We start from the raw sequence: 23,460 nt of genomic DNA on the forward strand, positions 1-23,460 counted from the left end.
TGAATTTGCTGGCTTGCCTTCTTTTTCAAAAAAATTTCCTTTTCTTTTTCTAAATGAAAAAAACACAGAAAATGACAGATGGGAGAGATCAGTGGGTGGATGTAACTATATTAGCGTGTTGGCACGAGTCTCATCTCTCCTTGGTATCGTGGTCATGGAGAAAAGTGATGGTGATGACTTGTTCAATAAAGGGCGCAAAGAGTGAGCTTTATTAAAGATACCCAACTTAAGAAGTTAAAGAAGGTACCAAGTGCGCATATGTTTAAGAACTCCAGCTGGTTTTGTGGAAACTCTTTTGGGAAAATCGATCTAAACTATCAAACAGGCCCTGTAGAATAATAGAACCCAAAATGCTGTGCGTGCTAAGCAATTGATTTCAAGGTGTAAAGAAGAAGATTAATTTCATTTCTTTCCTTGAAAGTAATACAATTCAAATGCAGATCCTCAACGCAGTCAGCTACCTTATATTTGATCACTTGCATTGATGGCAGAAAATATAGATGCCGTTCTTATATTTTTTATCACCTACCAACATATGCATGCATGGAGATGTCTCGAGAAGAAATCAGGTGAGAGAGAGAGAGAGAGAGAGAGAGAGAGAGAGAGAGAGAGAGAGAGAGAGTTCAACCAGAAGTTTACTCATAGAAGTACGTACAGGACGACACAGACTTGATTTATTCATTAACTTAACTCGGGGATCTCAGTTCTAGCTAGGATCCTAGCCACTAAACTTAACTTATGTTTTGTTCAACCACAGTTAATAGTTTCCGATCGTGATAGTTATCCGCTCAAGCAAACTAGTATTGGAATATATGACATGTTAAAAAGCCAGTAAACGACACCCACCCATTAGCTTCAAGCACATTTTAAGACCACATCCACCAACTAAAAGGCTCTTCCTCCCCATGGTGTTGATCATGATCTGGGAAGTAATTACGGCCATCACCACTCTTGTTATCCTCCTCTGATTGGACCATATCCACTGGAGCCACACAGTAGGGGTAGTTGTCACTTGGAAAGTAAGAATCTCCGCTGTCCATGACCTGTGGACCGTCCTCATCCACCACCGCACTCTCCCCACTCCGAGAACTCAGGCGGTCCTCTGCCTTTACATTGACTCGAAGGGCCGAAACATGGGTTATATCCCCTGGAAATGGGTCAAACTTTTGAGCTGAAATGGCTGCTCCGACCCTGTCTTCAGCTTGAATTTTTTCAGTTAAGGAAACCACCTACAGTCCAATTATCATTACGTATTAATGACATGACTGAATTACAATAAGTGAGCAGTGAACCTAATGAAGTGACTACGATACCTTCTTTAACAATGTCGCTGTTTTCATTTTGGGATAAATTGATTTGGCCATTCTTTGCACACAGAAAGAGTCTTTAGGCATATTGAGAAAGTTACCAAGGTATATTCCTCCAATGACTTTCAAATTGCCTTTTTATATCAAGGTGGGGTTTAGAACAGATGCTTTATTGGAAAAACACATGCTTGTAATTTATAGGGAAGAATCTCAATTGGTAGGACCCTCTTCGGGCAGAGTCCAATCATCTTCTGGTACAGGTGTCTCAATATCATAAGATGGAGTGTTGATTAATAAGGCACTGAAATTATCTAATAAATACAATTGTCCCTATTCCACTAGATGAACTAGCAGATCCAAGTACAGAAAAACTCTCCAGATGGTTATAAGAAAGATATCAAAATGAGTAATAGAGAATTCCACGTAAAATAATCAATTATCATCACCAAATCAAACGTGATTTTTTAGAGGATATATGTTACAGTTCTTCTGGTATACACACAAGAATGACAGAAAATAAAGCTCGAAAGCGTTAACTTTAAGGCAAGCATACCTCAGATTTCAGCTTCTCGTTCTCTTTGACAAGAGAGTCACAATTAGAGAGGAGTGAGTCATAGGAGGATTTGAGGAAATCATAGTCCCTCTCGATCTGCTTTGTCTTCCACCGAGCCCGGCGGTTCTGGAACCACACAGCCACCTGTCTTGGCTGCAGCCCCAGCTTTTTGGCCAGCTGGGTTTTTCGATCAGGCTCCAGTTTGTTCTCTGCCTCAAAGCTCTTCTCCAGCAGATGCACCTTAAAAGATTTACCCTCATAAAGTTAAAAAAGAACACTCTAGAAATCACTCAAACCAAAGAATTGTCACACTTTCTTATTGGATTGCTCCAAAACGTAGGGAAAACAGAGCCAAACAATCAGAATCTTACCTTTCACGCTCTTCTCCACCAAGATGAATAGTTTTATTATTCTCAGCAAGTCGTAGGATTCCTATTAATTACTTTCTTTGTACCTAAAGAAAATTCTTAAGTCTCAAAATCTTAATTATCTTCATTTTTCGACGTCCTTGCCAGGAGATTATGATGGAGCATCAATTCCAAAGAGATGGTTCTTAAATTCACGTAGCTTCTACTACTAATCTTTACTATTATATTTTCTACTCCGAGGTATTCGTTTACTACTTCACCGACAGACAGAATAATATATAAGCCCACAAATATATGTTCAAAAGTTGGTCAATTCGGATCTGACATTAATGGAAGCAGAGAAAATAAAAATTCCAACTGATCACCCCAATGAAGTTTGATGCCGATAAGATTTAAAAATAAAAGAATGAACTTGGGAATATGGCATGCCGATCAGAAAGAAATACAAAGGTGCATGAAAAAGAAAAAGAAAAAAAGAAGAAGAAGCAGATACGTATAAGATCAGTGAGCATATTGTTGTAAATGGTGGTGGATGGGTTGAGCACTTCACAAACCTGTTCAGGAGTGAGGCGGCGCTTCTTCTCCGGCAACTGCTCGTCGTAATTATCGTCGTCGAGGAGTTCGTCCGGCGAGCTGAAAAATGGTGGCCTCTTAGAGGTTTCCTCCATGCTCATCATCGTTGTTCCTCCTAATTCAACACCACCCAATAAAGAAACGTGCCCATACACGACCATTAATATACCAAAAAAATCACTGCAAGAAAATAAAACTATACATATATATGTATAACATCTTAATCAAGTTTAACAACAAAGTTGATTCTTTGGATTCTGCTTCATTCATAAAACATGAGAAACATGAACAAAAATTAATCTCATGAATTTTGCTGAAAATTTCCGTTCCACGGAGACCGGGAATATGAAAATTGATAACAACATAACGCGTAGTTCTTCACTTAAAAGGCTCGGAATTCATTTCTTTTAAGACGTTTCTCAGCAATCAAACGGAGGTACAAGAAAACATCACATTTATTAGTAGCGATTAACAACAAAAAAGGTGTAATATTGGGGGAAAAAAAAAAAAAAAAAAAGAGTGCAAAAGAAAATACCTCGGAAAATGTTATCACAATTCCCGAGGAACAACATGCTGCCGCGATGGCAAGCCGAAGGGTCGAAGAAAAGGCGGCCAGACTCCATGATCCAATCCTTCGTCGACACGTTTGGTCTTCCCCGGCGAGACTAGACGAAAGAAAAGCTATCGTATGGCGCGGTGCCGGTAGTGGTGGCCGGTGCTTTCTATATACTATACGTAGAATTGTGGTGGTTGGGAGTATATAGGCCGGGTGGATTAGAAAATCATAAGCTTGTGGCGGAAGAAGCTTGTGGTCCAGAGCAACCTCGCGGGCGTCTGTAACGGGCATATACAAAATCCCATCATGCCAAGCCCTCCGCTCTGTCCCAGCTCTGCCTGACTTTCCCGGCCACTTGTGTTTCACTTCGAGCGCCGAAGAAAAAAGCTGACAGAATTACAACGGAACAAAACAAAAACAAAAACAAAAAAAACCGCAGATATGGCCCAGAAATCGATAGCTTTATAAAACTGAGAGAGAGAAAGAGAGAGAGAGAGAGATCGGAAAGTCGAAACGACGGTCGCCGGAGATTGAGATCGCGGCGAGAAATGGTTTCTGTCGCACTCCGAAAGTGGGTTAATCTAAGCTATTTTTGCAGCTAAAATTGAGAGAAGTGAATTTAGCGCATTTTATAGAAATCCGACGATAGTGAGATCACGAAACTACCCTCGTGATTTAAATCTTTTTCCCATTCTATTAACACTTTTATGTAAATAACAAAAGAGTAATGTCACACTATTTTCGTTCTATTATATAAAATGTGTTTAATTTATAACTATTAAATGATAAAAATATACATAAAATATTAAAGTTTGGACGTAGAATTATTATTATTTTTTTAATCATACCTTAAATAAAAATGGTTGGTGTCTTGTAGTGCCAGTTCAGAGTTAAATAGGTCCCATGTTTTGAGGTCGGGGAATATGTCGGATCCATGTAATATTTATATAACAAAAGTTATATATATATATATATATATATATATAATTAAGAAAAATATTATTATAAAAATAAAATAAAAAGAAAGTCAAATCGCCTAGTACTCTCCTGCACAGCTTTCACAACCTGATCTCTGCATATGATTCTCGATCACCATCCTTCTGGTCACTTTTATAGATTATATGGTCATCATCGATCTTCAAAATATTCATTGTTTTTATCCGTTTTTGTTCTTTCCCCCCCTCCTGATCATTTAAGAAGGTACGTACGTAGAACAAACAAGACTATGTGTGCAAAACCGATGCACCCACAAGCATGTCATGTGAACGCGTCACGTACGCTGAAGAATCAATCCTACCCTGATCATGTTCATGATCACGGCAGCCTCAATGCATGGCGCCTCTATTGATCGGTGGTCTTATTATAAATTATTAATACGATCGAGGACATGCATGCATGATCATGCATATAATTTGGAGATCATGAAGGAAATAAAGAATATTAAGAAGATATGCTCGATCCATCTAATTCTTAATTTCCTTAATTAATGTTTTAATATTAATTAGTTGATTGGTATATATAATTATACCAACCCCTCCAGAAATGTAATCAAAAGGGAAAATATCAGGAAATATTAGAAAACCAATAAAGAACAAACAAACAAATTAAAGATGCGGACCAAATTACAAAGACAGCATCTTCGAAAATATTGAGTGGCATGCATGGATGAAATTCACATGATCATCACGGTCATGGGAGGACATCATGCTCAAATTAATTTGATAAGCTAGCAAGCTAGCATATTACATGAAGGTTACACAAGCATCCGGACATAAATTTAGTAAGGGAAATACTCTAATCACAAATTAAAATATTATATAAAAATAATTCCATAAACTGATATGACTTAATGTGATTTGTCAGATTATAATCTTATTTTTATTGTAAAATAGATGATCTAACCGATCATATAAAATTATGTCAATTTGTAGGATTGTTATTATGTAATTTTTTTGTGGATGTATTAGTACTCATTTAGTAATAGCTCATGATCAGGGGGCATGCTGCACGCACCTACTGATCATGATCAGAATCAACATGCATACTTCTAAATTAACCCACCATTATATATATTGCTAATTTCAAAGAAAACTAGATCATGATCTGCGTGTATGGGCACATGATGAATAAAATTTATTATATATACATCTAGTGGAAGTTTTATACAGATATAAAATAAACCTACTATTGGAACTATATATCATATTATATGCACGTACGTATTTGATTATCAATTAATGGATGTCAGGAAATAATTCCCTTTAAATTTCAATCCTTTATCTAGCTAGTGACCATTGCTAAACCACTTTGGCTTGGAGGATATGAACATATATATATATATATATAAGGGCATCATGTATCATGTACCCTAAAAAAAAAAGGAATTCATGTTGCATGATCTGTAAGCCAACAACTTTGTGGTATATATGAGGCTTGCACATGATGTTTAGATCCTAGTGGGAATTAAAGATTTAGCACCCATATTTTAGGGTAAACTGATCTAAATCTTTAGTTAATTTGAAGAAAAATGAAATTAATATACACACACACAAGTTCCATGTGAATGTTGGCCCAGTTGTCCACCAATGACCTAGATCGGACATGGCAACAAGCATATATAACGTGGGAAAGGAACAGAAATAAATGAAAATAAAATAGGGACTTTCTCATCCTAAACAAGGAAAATGGGTTTCACACGTACAGCTTGCAGATCTCCCCGAAAGTTTTAGAAGTAAGAATCTTGGCAGGCAAGAGTCAAGACTGTACAATAGCTTTATCGTTCATTATCTAATTTTTAATAGCTCTATCAGTCTTTCATTCCACGATCTAGTCTCATGTATAAAGCATTATTATCATGATCTCCAACTCAAATTAATGGAAACAAGCTGCTAGGAAACAACCCTTGCATTACGCGGTACGTACTCTTCTCCCTTCTACACATTTAGCTCACTAGCAATTAGCATTAATATTCTAGAGATATATATATATGAGAATATACGACTTTTTATGAGTGTACACTATGAGTGTACATCCTGTCAGATGATTAATTAAGGATTTAATTGAAGATTATATATATGTATATATATATATATATATATGCGCAGATTCTCCACCTGACAGAACCTTCTTTTATGTGATATTAATGGGAGGGATGGGCGTTAATTAAAGCAAACGAATTTATATTAAATTACTCCGAGTAATTAATGCTTAATCCATGTTTAAATATTGGAGGTCAAACGTACGTCGTCTATGGCTAGCTAGGTGTGTACAGCATCAGTATCATTTAGAAAATTAAGAGCCACTAGCTAAAACAAGCATGATTTTCTGACACATTAGATCGATCGGCAGAATATTATTATTGAATCATCACGACTGTTTTTGGATTAATATTGCGCGCATGGAAAAAATATTGGCATTGTTTTGCTAGGTTTTCTTACTTTTAACTCTGATACTGGCCATTCTCTTCTAGTACTGTACATGTGCATGGTAACAACTCCAATCCCGCCGATGACTGATCATTAATTTCTCATATCTACAATATATATATATAGCCATAATTATATTCAAAAGAATATATATATATATCCACTTTTTCTCAGCATAAATTAAGAATATTTGAACGCACCTATAACAAATTTTCTCATATTATTCTAAATTAATGCAAGATGATGATGATCATCATGAGGATATAGCTAGATAGGGATCAAAATGCAGAAATTAAAAGACGTTGTTTTTTCAGAGAAATCATGCATATATATATATAGAATCATGACCTTTATTCTAAGTTAGTATAGAGTAAAAAGGGTTTAACATGATCAACGTACTAATTACTTAAATAGTGCTCAAGAACAACATAAAATCGTCATATATAGATGTAGGTCACGTCGTACTGGCCGGCCGGGTTTAATTTGCATGCAAAAGGAAGTTTTTAAGCTGATCATTGTGCTGTGTGTGCACGCATGAAATTCTTCCTCTCGATCTCTCGCTTTTGTTGTTTAAATTCTTCGCAACTAAAGGAGGCAATCAATAGACTAATCAATGGGCCGGCGGTCTTTTGACCATGAAATTGGAATCCGAAGATATTTACGACGTTTCTTTTTTGTCTTTATTTAGGGTTAGCTTTAGGAAAAGGTGGGGAACGAGAAGGAGGTGGTGAACTACTACAAGTAATGGCTAGGAATTATGAGAGGGATCGATCGAGAAATGAAAAGCCGGCCAGCACTGAAAAGGAAGATCAGGCGCGCACCTGATTGAGAAGGATCAAATAATATTAATGCTGCTTTTGAGACCGATATGTTTGTGTCATGAGCGTGTATTTTGTGTGTATTGCGCGCAGATAAAGTCTATAATCATATAAAGTGGCCGGGATTGAGTATATATAATATTTAAGGTACGTACTACTTACGCATGATCCTTTCTTTCTAGCTTTCATATTAATGCTGTATGCTGGCCAATGGCTTCTTTTTAACAGATGTGACGATCGATCGATCGAATATCCCAGCCGGCCAGGTCGTCATGAATACTGCTTTACACGATCATGTCTCATAACATTTTAGCTATACCATTAGGGTGCAGGCAGCATGCATGGCAATGTCTCTGTCTTCACAACCCACCTCTCTCTCTCTCTCTCTCTCTCTCTCTCTCTCTCTCTCTCTCTCTCTCTCTATATATATATATATATATATAGAGAGAGAGAGAGAGACCGGGGGGGGACCTTACATCCACTAGGCCCACTACTACCATATATGCGGCAACTGTATATTGGCAATTATCCTGGTGTGGCTATAATTAAAAAAGTATATAACTAGGGTTGATTAAAATGCATGCATGGCACCCACTAACCCATATATATTTATTTCGTAGACCACTAATCTTATAAATTGCCACATGATCGAGTACTACCCATCTTATATATATCAAGCCTAACAAAAAAAGGAAAAGTTTTGCAGTCTATCATGTATTTAAATTTATTAACCGAAGATCAAAATAGAGAATACTTATATATATATATATATATAAGCTATAGCATGGCTAAGACAGGTTAAAAAAGAACCCAATTTATATAAAGAAATGATATTTATATAGAGAAAAATGGTTAATTAATCTGAAATACACTTAAAAAAATAATATGAATTTTAAATTGAGTTTTGCTACATACAATTATTTTTATATATTTTTTTGTGTATTCTTCTAATGTGATTGACCAAAACTATTAATTTATATTTAAAAACTTTGACGTAACTAATTAAATTAATGGAGTATGTAAGGATGGAGTATGCAAGGACTCCTAAGGAGTACACAAAATTTTTTTGTTATATTATATATGCCCCCGAGTTTAATAAAGTAAAGGGCACACTGGTCAGTGAATTTGTAGGATCGAATATGGTTTTGAGAACTTTTGGGCCGGGCCGGGTCGGGTCGTTGTTTACATAGAAGATACGTATTTTTATTTATGGAAAAATATAGTTACAAGTATAATTATGTATTAATCTATTTATTAATGTGATGTGATTGATTAAAAAGTAAATTTTATTAAAAATAGTATTAATTTAAATTTTAAATATAAATAAATCAATATTATATATAGATTAGTATACGACTATGCTTGTATGTAGCAAAACTCTTCATTTATAAGTCATCAAACGTGACTTAAAATAAGAGAGGTATATTTCGTGATTAAGTGGAAATGCAAGACCCAAAATGATCAGAATTTTTCACGTAACTACCCCAACTCAAACGGTCCAGGACCGAGGACGCACGGTTCTCTCTCTGTCCGTGCAATCTCCCATTCATTGGTTCATGCGTTCATTCCCATGCACGCTGTTTTGATTTATAAGAGAGAGAGAGAGAGAGACAGAGCCGTGCGAGTACTACCGGATATCGCCGCCTATCTCACATACTCGATTCCGTTAATTATTACTCTCCGATTTCTTTTTCTTTTTTTTAGAAAAAAATTAAATATGTCGGTTTAAAAAATGTCAAGTAATGCGAAAAATTTGAAAAACCAATGGGCTATATATATCTGTGTGAAGTGTGAATGGCAAATTAATTAATATAATTGCATGAGAAAATCGGAAACCAAATTAATTTACAAAAATATATATATAAATATATAACGAAGTTGGTTTAAAAATATATCAAAAATTCAAATAATCTAAATTAAATTAATTTTAATTGAAATAATTATATATCTGATTTGGATAAAATCGATCCGCTCCAGACTCCTACTCCTACTCCTACTCCACTCCAACACTAGGCTCTTTTATATATTTACCCCGCCCTCTCTTATTTCTATCCAAACCCCCCCCCCCCCCCCCCCTCTCTCTCTCTCTCTCTCTCTGAATTCAACTCAATACTCCGAGGACGCGCTTCGAATATGGTGAGCGCTGATTTCGCTAGAAACGTCGTCGGGATCATTGGTGACTAATTCTCCATCACATTTCTTCTATATACTTTTTTCGAGCCCTGGCTTCCTATATCGTGATGATCTCTGATTTTTTTTTTCTTCATCTATAGTTTTTCGTTTTTTCTTTTTTAATTTGGTTTCGAATGAAAAATGTAGTCCATTATAATTTGATCTTGTGTTAACCTTTTAAAGAGCGCAAAACAATGTGTTTTTGATTTTGATCTTCGTTCTCTCGGTGCAGTCGCTGTCTTAATTTGTGTGTGTGTGTGTGTGTTTTCTGTTATTTATTAATTTATTGCTTTACTTACGCACAAATTTCCTGGATTTCTCATGTATGTAAGTTCGATTAAGTAGTTCAGAGTTTGATCGTGGTTGCAGTGCTTTGGTTCATAGATAAATCGATTTATTATTAAGAGAGTTTTGTAGTGTAATTGTGTGCTGACTGATTATTTCGGTATCATTGATACTGTTAATTATCTCCGCGCGCGCAGGGAATGTGATCTCCTTCGGGCTCTTCCTCTCGCCAGTGTAAGTACCTCTGGTCTTTTTTCTCTGCTTATGTATGCATGCAATTATATATGGATGCATATATATAGCTTCGTATAAAGCTTAGTCTCGATCAGTTGTTGATCATTAGGATCGTTTCCGGATGATTAATTAATATTTATTGCTAAAATCTCTTCAAAGTCACACTCTTGTAATTCATGCATTAAACGTCCGGAAACTTTTTGTCAGGCCTACATTTTACAGAATCATTAAGAAAAAGGCAGTGGAGGATTTCTCGCCGGTTCCCTATATCGCAACAGTACTGAACTGCTTGTTCTGGATTTTCTATGGCATGCCATTTGTTCACCCTGACAGCCTTCTGGTTGTGACTATCAATAGCGTTGGATTAGCGTTGGAGCTCATCTATTTAGCGATATTCTATGCCTATGCGGCGGGCCAGAAGAATGGACGGGTGCGTACATTCTGCTTAATTAAAAAGTACCCTTATCGAATTAATGCTTGCTTGAAAATTCTATTATTGCCCACAATATTGGGGTTTAGATCAATTAGACCTAGTGATCCTTTGGCTGACTAACATTCTCGCCTACTTTATCTTATAAAATAGAGGGTCCCAGTACATGATCAGAAAATAGGCTATTTAAGTACCTTTTTAACATATGCCTGACTGCTTATTTTAATCAAAATTAGTCGTTATTAAAGAATATACTAGAGGGTCCCTGCAGGGACTTCAATTTGGAAGTGCATCATGTGTACTCATTTAAAACTGATTCGAATGAAGAAATTAAGAAGTTGTTGTGATTGTGTTTTTGTTTATATTGTCGTTTCTATTTACAGAAAAAGGTACTGATAGGGCTTGCCGGTGAGGTTGTTTTCGTGGTCCTCATTGTTGTTATTACTATGCTGGCATTACACACTCACAAGAACAGATCCATGATGGTGGGCATCATCTGTGATATCTTCAACATTATCATGTACGTTTCTCCGCTTACAATCATGGTATGTCTGATCTCTTTCTCTCTTGAATCCCATTAATTAAAATGATTGTTTTCATTCATCCAAGGCCAGATCTTTGATTTTATGCATTGGGGGATCTTTGATGTATCTTTCGCCGCTTTTGATCTTAATTAACAGAAACAAGTCATCACAACCAAGAGTGTGAAATACATGCCATTTTCTCTCTCATTGGCCAACTTCCTTAACGGTTGCGTCTGGACAGCTTATGCCCTGATCAAGTTTGATATCTACATCCTGGTAACTTCGACTTTCACTACACGACTTTTTATAGCTAGGGTTAAAATTTTGGGAAGGAAAATTGAACGCCTTTCAGGGTGTTTGAGGTTATAATTATATTGTTTATTTCTTTTTTATTTACGCTCCCCAAAATTTTTTTTTTAAAAAAAAAAAGAAAAAAATTATTTACAAGCTGTCAAGCATTTGCTTAATTATATATTAACATGGATCTGCAATTAATACTAATAATATTGTTTTTGTTTGTACATCCAAGGAGTTTAACCTATGATCATTTTATACCGAATTCTATATTAATCTTACAGGTCAGCAATGGTATTGGCGCAGTCTCTGGTGCCGCTCAACTCATACTATATGCAGTTTATTACAGGACAACTCCAAAAGACGACGACGACGACGGCGACGACGATGTGCGTCAGAAGCCATCTAACGTCCAGCTTTCAAACGTCGCATGATCGATTCAGCTAGTTCTGATGTGGCCGCGCGAGACTAGTATTTCTCTTAGTTATTTGTAACCCCGGCCCTCTTAGGTTTCGATCGGTTGAAGCATGCATTTCTATTTTTGCTAGCTGTGGCCGGAGATTTAATCATCAGTTTGTCTTTCATTTTTTTTGCCAAATTTCTAGGCTTTCAAGTTTCAAGTATTTTAATTCTAGGTAGGTAGGTCTTGTAAATAGATCAATATAATTGGTCCCTACAACTTGGGTTGTGATTGGCCATTATCAATTTTAAAGAGCAGCGCGTGCATGCAATTACTTCAGCTGTTAATCTTTGCATGAGCCACTCTAGCAACTATATTTAGTTTTTTGTTTTTTTTTTATTAAATTCAAAAGACTCTTGGGCTGCGTCTGAAAAACCACTTATTTCTTTTTATCTCACCTCAAAGACAAAAAATATTTACAACCTTAAATAGTGCAATAGTCAAGTAATTCTTTAAAAAAAAATAAATAAAACATAAAATTTATATAAAAAATTAATTTTTAATAGTAAATCTCACTTTTTTTTTAAAAATAATTATGTAATATTTACGTACTTTACAATTATATGTAGAATTACTCTTTTAAGTATTAAGATAGGATAAAAATTTCACTACTAATAACCGTGTCCATATTTTACCCACCGCCACAAAAAAGTTGTTTTGGAGGGGATTCAGACGACGGATTTTTAGCCCAAAATGACCATCTTGGCATAGTTAGTGACCAAAACAGCCATTGTCGCTTATATTACCTGTTAACATATTCGTCCATCCGCCATCTTTTGTGTCCGCATGATTTATAATGGACGAGAAAGATTTAAAAATATTATTATTGGAAGGAAAACAGAACAAGAAAAGAGTGAGAAATAATGTTTAAAGAAGTAGAATAATATAGAATTATAGAAGCGAGTATTAAAAAAATTGAATTAGCTAAAATGAAGAGTTTTTATTTTTTATTTATTTTTTAAGTGGCTAATGTAAACTTGGTGGAGTTGTTGGTAGCGAGTTGAGGAGGAACAATTTTCAAGTTGTAAATAACAAAAAGGTGCCGAGGCCCATTTCTTTTGTTTGGGCCTTTGGCAAGGAAAAGCCCCCCCCCCCCTTAAGATTGGATTTTAGTGTTGATAAATGGTGAAATATGTTATAAATAATAGTGAACAAAATAGGTAAAAAATAATGATAAAATATTAAATAGTAATAAAAAATAATGATTAGTAATAAAAAGTATATAAAAATTAATAATAAAGTAATAAATAATAGTGAAATATGTTGAACGTAACACTCCAATATTTGAGTCCTCTCCCATACTCACTTCCTTTGCTTCAAGCCCCTTGGGCCATGACACAAGTTCACCATTTCAAAGGAGCAACAAGAATTAGGAAACTACTTTGTTCATATAAAGATTATATAAAAGTAAACTCACAAATTGATATAATTTAATATAATATATTAAATTATAAAGTTATTTTTATTATAAAGTAGATCTAAATTCTAACAAATTCTACAAAACCACTTCAGTTTGTGAGTTTATTTTATATAATCTCTGTGTCTGTCTCAGTTCTTTATAATCTTCTCTTCTTGGTTTAAGGAAAATGAAACTATTTGTAGGCATTTGAAACGACAAACCTCTTCTGTTAAATAATCAAAACCATCAATTCTCACTCCAAAACTTTTATTTTATTTTTTTTGTTATCATTTGCACATTCCATATAGATCTATTTAGACGTTATTTCGGTGAAAATAGTACATGGGCATAACTTTGATGGTCTCAGACCAAGGAGATGTCCTATACTGTTTCCTTGACAATATAGGTTTTAGGAAATGGGAAACAAATATGATAAACTATAACAGCTCCTCCACACTGAGCAAAGCCACCATAAATTCTCATCATGCCTACTTTTAATAACAGATCACTCCTATTATCATATCAATTGATATCAAATAACAGGGATTTTTATCATGGTTAAGAAAGAACAGCTTTACAAAGTCTACAGTCCAATTAAGTAACACATATTGGAGAGCCACTCTCAACCTATAGCCTCCATAGTTTCGTTTCCCCTTTAGTATTAATCTTTAAAATCGAATAAGATACAAATTGAATTTCCAGAACGTGTAGCATATCACCACAATCACTTTGGTTGGAGTAGTTTGAGTTTCTCAAGGCCCTCGGTACCTGCGGAAACAGAAACAACCCTGAGGGTGATCAAGAGGGATCATACCTCCACCCTTTGATGTGTCAATGGCCTCCAACATGGCCACTACCTCATCCATCTCTGGCCGCCTGTCAGGGTTCGCATCCCAGCATCGCTTCATTACATTTGCAAGAGAACTTGGGCAGCAGCGGGGTATCTCTGGCCTCAGATTCTGCAGTTTCATATAGAAGCATAGAGGAGTTTAATTTCCTTTTCATATTACGACTGATGATTCTGTTGTTTCATGTGCATATTTATGAATAGACATACGTGTACACACATACACACACGCATCTGTCAGTGTCAGTTCCATGCAAGCAGAAACATCTAACATATTTTATCTACCTGGCGAACAACTGCAGAAGTTACTTCCGAGAAGCTGAGGTCGGGGTATGGCATGTCGCAGCAGTATATCTCCCACAAGCAGATACCAAAACTGTACACATCACATTTCCTATTATATGGGTTGCCATTGAGAACCTGCACCGTCCAAAGTCATTGGTGATAAGTTAGATGCTTACTTGTTAAACATCTGAAAGTATCTGAAACATTCCTAAGGTAAAGTGCAACTAAGCGCTAAAAAGGGAAACATCAACCTAAGCCAAACTAACCATCATTTCTGGACCAACCCAAACATTCAAGCAGAAGCAGAAACCATTCTTCTTTTGTTCCCTTCAGATACAGTAAAGAATGCCAAGATTCACAAAACTACGGTCAACTATGAGAAGCCAAGAATTTCATAGCTAGCAACTTTTGAATAATAGAAGACGGCCCACACTTCGATTAAACAGCTAGAATCAAGGGCATGCCATTGATAGAAACCTAGTAAGGTAAGCAGCATGTGAATCCATTTAGGGCTCAACTAACAGGCCCTTAAGCTTCAAGGATTCCACAACAATGAGTTAGCATAGCAAGCATGAATACGATACATATACATACATATATAAATATATATATATATATATAGAGAGAGAGAGAGAGAGAGAGAGAGAGAGAGAGAGAGAGAGAGAGAGAGAGAGAGAGAGAGAGAGAGATTTGGTTTGCCAGAGTTCAATTTAATAGAAATCAAGTTTATACCTCCGGTGCCATGTAGCCAAGGGTTCCAGTCTCGCCAGTCATGTCATTAGGATTTGAAGCCTCAATTCGAGCAACTCCAAAGTCAGCTATTTTCAAGGTACGCGTCTTATCCAGAAGCATATTCTCTGTTTTAACATCTCTGTGGACAATCTTCTGCGAATGAAGATAGCACAACCTATAACAAATGGTGGAGAATAATGAACCTGGTATCAGAGATTTTGATATGTAATGAAGTAAATTTATACTTGAAATGCAAAACCTTTAAAAACATTTAACAGATTTTAAGAATGAAGCAAAATTAAGATGGGGTGTGGAGTTTGACCCTCTTGCAAGATCCAGTGCAAGTTGGACAACAACTTTAAAAGCTAGCTTTCTTCTCCGGTTCTTTATGAGATATGACTTTAGTGCACCCCCAGGACAATATTCCACAACAACACAACAAACATTATTCGGCATGCCAATGTGGCCATTATCTGTTTGTATGTGTAGTTCCGATGCACATACTGTTGCCCCTAAAAACTGCAAAAGGAGATTAGGAATTTGTATAAATCAGTAAAGAAAATATTCACATAAATGTCTAAACCCATTTAACAAGGAATTAGGCAGAGGGGGAAAAAGGACGGAAAAAAATAATAATAATAAATAAATAAATCCCTCCATTTTATTTGCACTTTTTAAAAAAAAGAAAAAAAAGAGCAACAACCCTCTATTTTAGCATCAAGACAGGATGGACTTTTTGTAACTTTGAAGCACTGGTGTACCTTATTTATAAGTCTCTAGAGGAATAGCTCAATCAAGATTATAACTATGGGATCACTTTCAGGACACAAAGCCCAACTGCAACGCCTGGGTTATTGCCCAGTGTTCTCTCCTAGTGTCCCTGTGCCAACCTCAGCCATGCATGCAGACACTCACATATAAACAAATCTCCATTCTACAAGTTTAATTTAATTAAAAGAAAAAAGACTAACTAATTTCAATTGCAACAAACCGGGATTAAAGATCTCATGAATCCTCTCAGAGTAAGATAGTCTTAGGTTCAGGCAAGGTCCATTTTATAGAACTTCATTTGAGTGGTCCATTTTAAGAACTATTACCTTTGTTACATTAGGATGGTCAAGCTTGTGCCAAACAGCAACCTCTTGCGTAAAAGCCGCTCTCACAGACGCTAGTTCAGCCTCTGACCTGTGGCCCTCCTCTCCCCAATCAAGAAGTTTGACTGCAAATGATGAAATGAATGATTTACTTTGAATTTGACTCACAATATAGTGAGTGTCAGAAGAACTCTTAATTTTATACCTAAAACAGCATCAAACATAAATAATTATGGTACGTTTTATAAAACCTTATGTGATGATGATGAAAAAATAGTGTGTAACATATCTAAACTTAGTTATGGCTAAAAGTAAAGATTGGAGGTTCTGATCTGTCCAGAAACCCAAATGGTCGATATTGAGGCTTTTGTGAGTTGTAAAGACGAGCAAGTAAGCTACCCATTTGGCAGCATCGCATCTTCGAAGTAAACACGAGTCACCATAATCAAGGTGATTACTTCTAATTCCCGAATCTTTACCTCCACAAAGGTTTTGAAATGATGGCGGATCAGTAATAAATTTTTTTATTTTTAAAAAAAAGAAATTTGAATTTAATGCACCTAACTGCCAACTTAACTCAGCCCCGTGAATCACGGATTTTCTAAGTATGGATCCTCACAAATCACTCATGATTATCAAGTTTAAAAGAAAAGAGAAACACATATAGTCATTTACCGAAAGAACCACGACTCCATCCCTCAAGTTCATTGCTGGGAAAACTCAGGGATATGAAAGAAACGCCATCTTATTTCCGTGCGGCTTGAGAAGTCACTTTAACTAAACATCACGGTACCTGAATTTGGCTCAATTAAGAGAAAATTGTTGTTTCCTGAGGCCCAAAGTGTGATTTTAATACAATTTCCTGCTTTTTTCTCATAAATAAAGCAACAATGGAGACTAAGAAACGTTATAACTGAAATTGAGGAACTTGCAACAGCAAATCGAGCGGATTCCCTCCCATCTAAGCCCGATAAGGGTCTAACTTCAAACTAAAACCCCACCATATAACAGACAGCCTCAGCCACTTTCAAATTAAAAGGAAAAACGACTTCCCTAATGACCAACATAAACATTTTTAGCTGTTCTTTGGTTATTATTTTTTCGTTTTTTTTATAGGATTCTTTGGTTATTCCTTGTAGAAGGACCTATACAATATATAAGAACTGAATCATGCGATATCCTCTAAATCTCTAAAAGCAAGACAAGTAGTTTCGAGAAGCTAATTAAACGGCGAGGTCGAAAGCACTGCAAAAACCAAGCCGTTCAGTCAGAAAGGCCCAAAATCGTATTCTCTGGTACTATAACTAGTGCAAATCGGCATCAAATTTGGCCACACGCAGAAAGCTTATAAACGGTGTGCCACAAAAACAACCAAATAGCACATATATTTATGCCTCAAATGTATGAAATGAACCCGTATTCTTAAGAAAGAAAAATACTTGATAAATGGGTTATTTTTTTCACGTATGGGGATTTCCCGCACAAGACAAAACAAAAAACAAAAAAAAAAAAACAAAAACAAAAACAAAAAATCGAAACTTTCAGACTAGAAATGGAAAATTTTCTAATACCTGCAACGTCTTGGCCGTCATAAGTGCCACGATGAACGGTGCCGAAAGTTCCACGAGCTATCACACTCTTGATAATGAGCTTGGAAGGGTCAATCTCCCACTCTTGCCTGGTAGACCTTGCTTCTTGTTCTTCCTCTTTCTTCTTGTTCTTCTCGATGGTCCTTGCCCTGCTCAGATGCCTCTGAAGCTGCTCGTCCAAGCTCTTCAGATCTATCTGATCCGCCCTCACATACCCACCACCACTTTCACTCTTCTCTTTCATCTCTTTCTCTAATGCAACTCCACCGGTTGTGTCAAACGGTTGAAGGCACAGACTAACGTGCTCTGATTGATGGTCCTCTCAGTGCGTATGTTTTTTCACAACTTCTGCTGCTGCTGCTGCTGCTTCTTGTGGTGCTGACTGCTGAGGATTATTATGATGTCCGTCTATAAGTAGTAGTAGTATCAGTCAGAGAGTTACTATGGTGTCTCTCTCTCTCTCTCCTCCCCCCAACATGCATGTGGGCACATGGATTTTACCTGGACACGACGTGTGTTTATAACCCACTCCCTTTCTCTGCCTGTTGGCCCCTTTTAATTTTATGGTATTCACGGTCGATGTACCTTTCTATATAAGACTGTCACAACCCCAAATGTCCACATTTTTTTGCCCTTTTCGAAAGGAGCTATATCTTCACTCTAGAACAGTTGGTACTTGGGACAGTTGAAAGGTGGGTAGATGTGCGTTACTTGAATTTATAATTCCAATGTCGTAAAGTGGGCTTAAAAAAAGCCCAACAGCTTAACTTAGTATTCTGCAACATAGTTGATTATTAAATTTAGGAAGCTATATCCTCACTCTAGATCAGTCGGTTCGTATACTGGACTGTTTGTAGTCTTCCCCGTAAAGAAATTTAGATTTGGAAACTCCTTAAAATGACCATCTCACGAGATTTGGCAACTTAAAACATGTGGGTTACCCCTCCTACTGTCCTACACATTGTAGAGAAATAACTGAAGATTCTGACAGAACATAGGTACTGGTTGCTAATGATATATAGAGTACCGTATGGCATGCCATGTCTTGTCTGTCTCCCCTGTAGCTGAGATCAGGATTGAAGTACGGCAAGGGACATATGATTCTGTTTGGTCACTGAAAATTTTTAGATGAGAATTTTAAATTTTAAGATTAAATATTAAAATATTATATTTTAATATTATTATTGTATTAGAATTTGAAAAAATTAAAAAAAAAAGTTAAATTGTTTATTATATTTTATATGAAGATTTGAAAAAGTTATAATGATGAGATGAGAATTTTATATTTAAAATAAAAATTCCTTAAAGGTCAAACAAAACCTAACGTGAGATTTGGGATGGAGTAGTTCTACATTTACGGAAACTTTTGTCCTGAAAAACCATCAAGTCATCTGGCCTTTTTTTTTTTTTTTTTTTGGAGTTTTTTTCCATTCATTTTTTTAATATTCTTAAATATTTTTAAAAAATAAAAAATTCACAAAATCACTAAAAAATATCTACTTAATAAAAAAAAAATCAATTCGGTAAACACTTTGGATGACCAAAGTATCTCTCTTTGGGAAGAGTAGGGACTCTAAGAACTGGCCAATAAATATCAACTAACTGTATTAAATGGTCCAATATATTAAAAAAATAATAGATACAGCATTAAATATTCATTTACATTTAATAAACACCTGTCACGGCAATAATAATCATCATTGCAGTATTTCGTTTAATAAATCCGGAGCCATCGACCGTCATGCACCTCATCGCAGAATTTTTAAGACATCGATCTTTCAAACGAGTGAAAAATTTCATTGGATGAAACGGTGCATGAGCCATACGTGCAGTTCAAAGTGGGCATGTGACATCCATGCACCATTACAAGAGAAGATTTTCTACCGTCACGTGTAGCTTTTTTAAGACCAAGGACACTGGTTTCTCTAGCCCCACTGACCGTCATACTTTTAGGATAGCGCGTTTCCCATGTCTACATCCCTTTGTTTTGGATTTTTTATTTTCTCCAAGGTTTAAAAGGTAGTTCTACAGCTTTTCAATATATAATTTGTTATTTTTCTTTTTTTAATGTTTTCTATTATTTCCTTTATTTTAGGTTAATTTAAAAAAAAAAAAACACATCATCTCTTAAACTTTTATCTATAAAATATATATTCTAATCTTAAATAAAGTGTGTGATTTATTAATTCTATCTTATACCAGTGTGAAGTTTATTAACTTGACAGAGTGTTATCTTTCAAATGATTTATCTGTAAAGAGTTACGACAATAATTATGTCAGTTATAAAAAAATTTGTATTATAGAAAGCATTAAAAAGAATAGTTGGCTTATAACATCTTAGGTCAAAGATATAATGTCCCGTTTGAATGAATGAAATATATTTTACCATTTAAAAAATAAAAAAAACACTAAGGTTGGAACTTTCTACTCAAAAAACAGAACGGCTTGCTAAATACACTCCAAGAGCGTGATCCATTCGTATAAAGGCAAATATTGAACTTCCTTCTTCCAGTAGACCACTATATTGTTAGTATTTGCAAGAGCGACCTATCCGGTTGTGAGAAAACGATGACAATGAATTGAGAGATAATAACAAATGAGAAAAACAATCACACACGCAATCACACACACGACACAAGATGTACGTGGTTTGGCAAATTGCCTACGTCCACGAGAGCTGCAGAGGATTTTATTATCGAGGAATATCACACTACAAGATGGATCTCAACACTGTTCATCCACAGTGTTTTCGTGTCTACAGTAACCGGCCATATGAGTTTAAACATCATATATATAGTTCAAACGGCAGAATCCCTAAAATTGCATGTTCGCTCGAGCGGCGTGTCGAGCGCGCGTCGAGCGAACTTCCCTTTCGCGTCCCGCTCGAGCTCACTGTCGAGTTGACGTCGAACGTTTGACTCTGCCTGACTTCGCTCGAGCGGCCAATGCCTCCGCTTGAACGAACGCCTCCCGCTCGAGCTCACTGTCGAGCTGACGTCGAGCGTTCAACTCTGCCTGACTTCGCTCGAGCGGTGTAGACTAGACCCCACAGTACTCAACAATTCTCTCACTTGGAGACTGGTACACTCGTTGTATCGCCGTCTTCCTCAAACATGATATCCTCCACCTTTGCAACTCACTGCTCCTGTCTTCATTCTAGAAGACCAACTGAAGTTGCGCACAACTTCAGTTTCTCAAGCGTAACACCCTTTGTCAACATATCAGCAGGGTTCTTGCTTCCACAAATCTTCTCAAGTAACAACTGTCCGTCATCTAACAATGACCGTATGAAGTGATACCTGATCTGAATGTGCTTGGTCCTGGAATGGAATGCTGGATTCTTGGCTAGGAATATGGCACTCTGACTGTCACTGTAGAGAGTGCCTTTTTGATTCTTCTTACCCAATTCTTCCAAGAAGCCTTGTAGCCATACCATCTCCTTTGCAGCCTCTGACACTGCAATATAGTCAGCTTCTGTTGTAGACAAAGAAACTGTTTTCTGTAAATTAGAACCCCATGACACTGCAGTACCACCAAGTGTATAAACAAAGCCCGTGGTACTCTTTCTGCTGTCAATATCTACAGCTAAATCAGCATCAAAATAGCCCTGCACTTCCAATCTCTCTCCAGAGAAACATAAACAAGTTTCCGAGGAACCCTTTAGGTACCTCAAAATCCACTTCACTGCTTCCCAATGTTGCTTTCCTGGGTTACTCATGTATCTACTCACAACTCCCACTGCATGGGCAATATCCGGTCTTGTGCAAACCATAGCATACATAAGTGAACCAATGACTGAGGCATAAGGAACTTTACTCATGTAATCTTGTTCCTCCTCTGACTCTGGTGACTGATTCTTGCTGAGTCTGAAGTGACTTCCCAAGAGTGTGCCAACTGGTTTGGCCTTGTCCATATTGAACCTGCTGAGTACCTATTTCACATACTCAGCCTGTGAGAGTCTCAACGTACCTCTGACTCTGTCTCTGACAATTCTCATGCCAAGGATTTGCTTTGCAGCTCCCAAATCCTTCATTGCAAAGTGCTTTGACATCTGCTTTTTCAGATTATTGATCTCATCAATACTAGCCCCTGCAATAAGCATGTTATCCACATACAACAGCAAAATAATGTAAGAATTGTCAAAATGCCTGACATAGCAACAGTGATCTGCCTGATATCTAATATACCCTGCACTGTGCATGAAGTTGTCAAATTTCTTGTACCACTGTCTAGGAGCTTGCTTCAGGCCTTACAAGCTCTTCTTCAGTCTGCAAACTGAACCTTCATTTCCCTATTCCACAAATCCCTCAGGCTGGTGCATGTAGATGTCTTCTTCAAGGTCTCCATGAAGAAAAGCTGTCTTCACATCTAACTGCTCAAGAAATAGATCTTCAGTAGCAACCATAGTCAGTACCATCCTGATAGTTGTGATCTTTACCACAGGAGAAAAGATCTCAGAGTAATCAATACCCTGCTTTTGCTGAAAGCCTTTTACAACAAGTCTAGCCTTGTACCTCTTACTGCCGTCATGCTCAGTTTTCACCCGGTACACCCACTTGTTGTGTAATGCCTTCTTCCCTGATGGAAGTTCTGTCAACTCCCATGTCTGATTCCCTAGCAGGGAATCCATTTCGTCTTTCATGGCCAGCTCCCACTTGCTAGAATTCTCATCTTGCAAAGTTTCTTCATAACTCTGCGATTCTCCACCATCTGTCAACAAACTGTAATTCAAAGTAGGTGAGAAACGCTGTGGAGGACGTATAGTCCTAACTGACCTGCGAACTGCAACTGTAGGAGTAGACGGTTCTGAAACTGCCTGCGGAATAATAGGAATGGGTGCACTGGACCCACTCTCCCCATCACTCAAATCTCTACACTGCACTGTGACCTTTGGTAGGTCATCCAATCCTACAAACTCGGACTCCTGAGGAGCTACTGCAGAAGCTGTACTCGACTTATCCTTGTACATTATTTTCTCATTGAAAATCACATTCCTGCTTCTTATGATTTTCCGACCCTGATCATCCCAGAAACGATAGCCAAATGCCTCGTCTCCATAGCCAATGAAATAACATTTCTTTGACTTAGCCTCAAGCTTACTACGAGCATCAGAATCAACAAGCACATAAGAAAGACAACCAAAGGTTTTAAGGTGAGAAAACTTAACCTCTTTCCCGCTCCAAACCTCCTCAGGCAATCCACAATCCAGTGGAACTGATGGCCCTCTGTTTATCAAATAAACAGCAGTGCTGACTGCATCTGCCCAGAAAGTAGGTGGTAGTCCGGCGTGCAACCTCATGCTTCTAGCATGCTCATTAATAGTCCTGTTCATACGCTCAGCAACTCCATTTTTCTGTGGTGTCTCAGGAATGGTCTTCTCCATTCTGATACCCAGAGCTGCACAATACTCCTTGAACCCGCCATCAACATACTCACCACCATTGTCAGACCTCAAACACTTCAGTTTCAAGCCCGTCTCTGTCTCAACCATGGCTTTCCAAATTTTAAAAACATT

General features: G+C 36.8%; 3 protein-coding genes across 3 annotated transcripts; 1 reads left to right on the plus strand and 2 right to left on the minus strand.

Annotated features, from left to right (window-relative positions):
• Positions 1–617: 617 nt before the first annotated feature.
• Positions 618–3,951, minus strand: LOC122307677 (homeobox-leucine zipper protein HAT5-like). Its single transcript, XM_043120710.1, has 4 exons — positions 3,337–3,951; positions 2,783–2,916; positions 1,861–2,100; positions 618–1,229 (listed from the first exon to the last, which is right to left on the minus strand). Exons 1-4 carry the CDS (start codon positions 3,422–3,424, stop codon positions 867–869), a joined length of 825 nt encoding a protein of 274 aa, XP_042976644.1. The 5' UTR covers positions 3,425–3,951; the 3' UTR covers positions 618–866.
• A 5,730-nt stretch (positions 3,952–9,681) lies between these two features.
• On the plus strand, positions 9,682–12,286 carry LOC122308134 (bidirectional sugar transporter SWEET4). Its single transcript, XM_043121317.1, has 6 exons — positions 9,682–9,776; positions 10,255–10,291; positions 10,499–10,721; positions 11,105–11,266; positions 11,402–11,521; positions 11,824–12,286. The coding sequence occupies exons 1-6, from the start codon at positions 9,734–9,736 to the stop codon at positions 11,971–11,973; spliced, it is 735 nt and encodes a 244-aa protein (XP_042977251.1). The 5' UTR covers positions 9,682–9,733; the 3' UTR covers positions 11,974–12,286.
• Positions 12,287–13,924: 1,638 nt separating this feature from the next.
• On the minus strand, positions 13,925–18,454 carry LOC122308415 (serine/threonine-protein kinase STY13-like). The gene is made up of 6 exons (XM_043121730.1): positions 17,928–18,454; positions 16,360–16,481; positions 15,585–15,781; positions 15,263–15,437; positions 14,531–14,665; positions 13,925–14,357 (listed from the first exon to the last, which is right to left on the minus strand). Exons 1-6 carry the CDS (start codon positions 18,187–18,189, stop codon positions 14,151–14,153), a joined length of 1,098 nt encoding a protein of 365 aa, XP_042977664.1. The 5' UTR covers positions 18,190–18,454; the 3' UTR covers positions 13,925–14,150.
• Between the last annotated feature and the right edge of the window lie 5,006 nt (positions 18,455–23,460).

Source organism: Carya illinoinensis, chromosome 4, assembly GCF_018687715.1.
Source record: "Carya illinoinensis cultivar Pawnee chromosome 4, C.illinoinensisPawnee_v1, whole genome shotgun sequence".
NCBI classification, from domain to species: domain Eukaryota; kingdom Viridiplantae; phylum Streptophyta; class Magnoliopsida; order Fagales; family Juglandaceae; genus Carya; species Carya illinoinensis.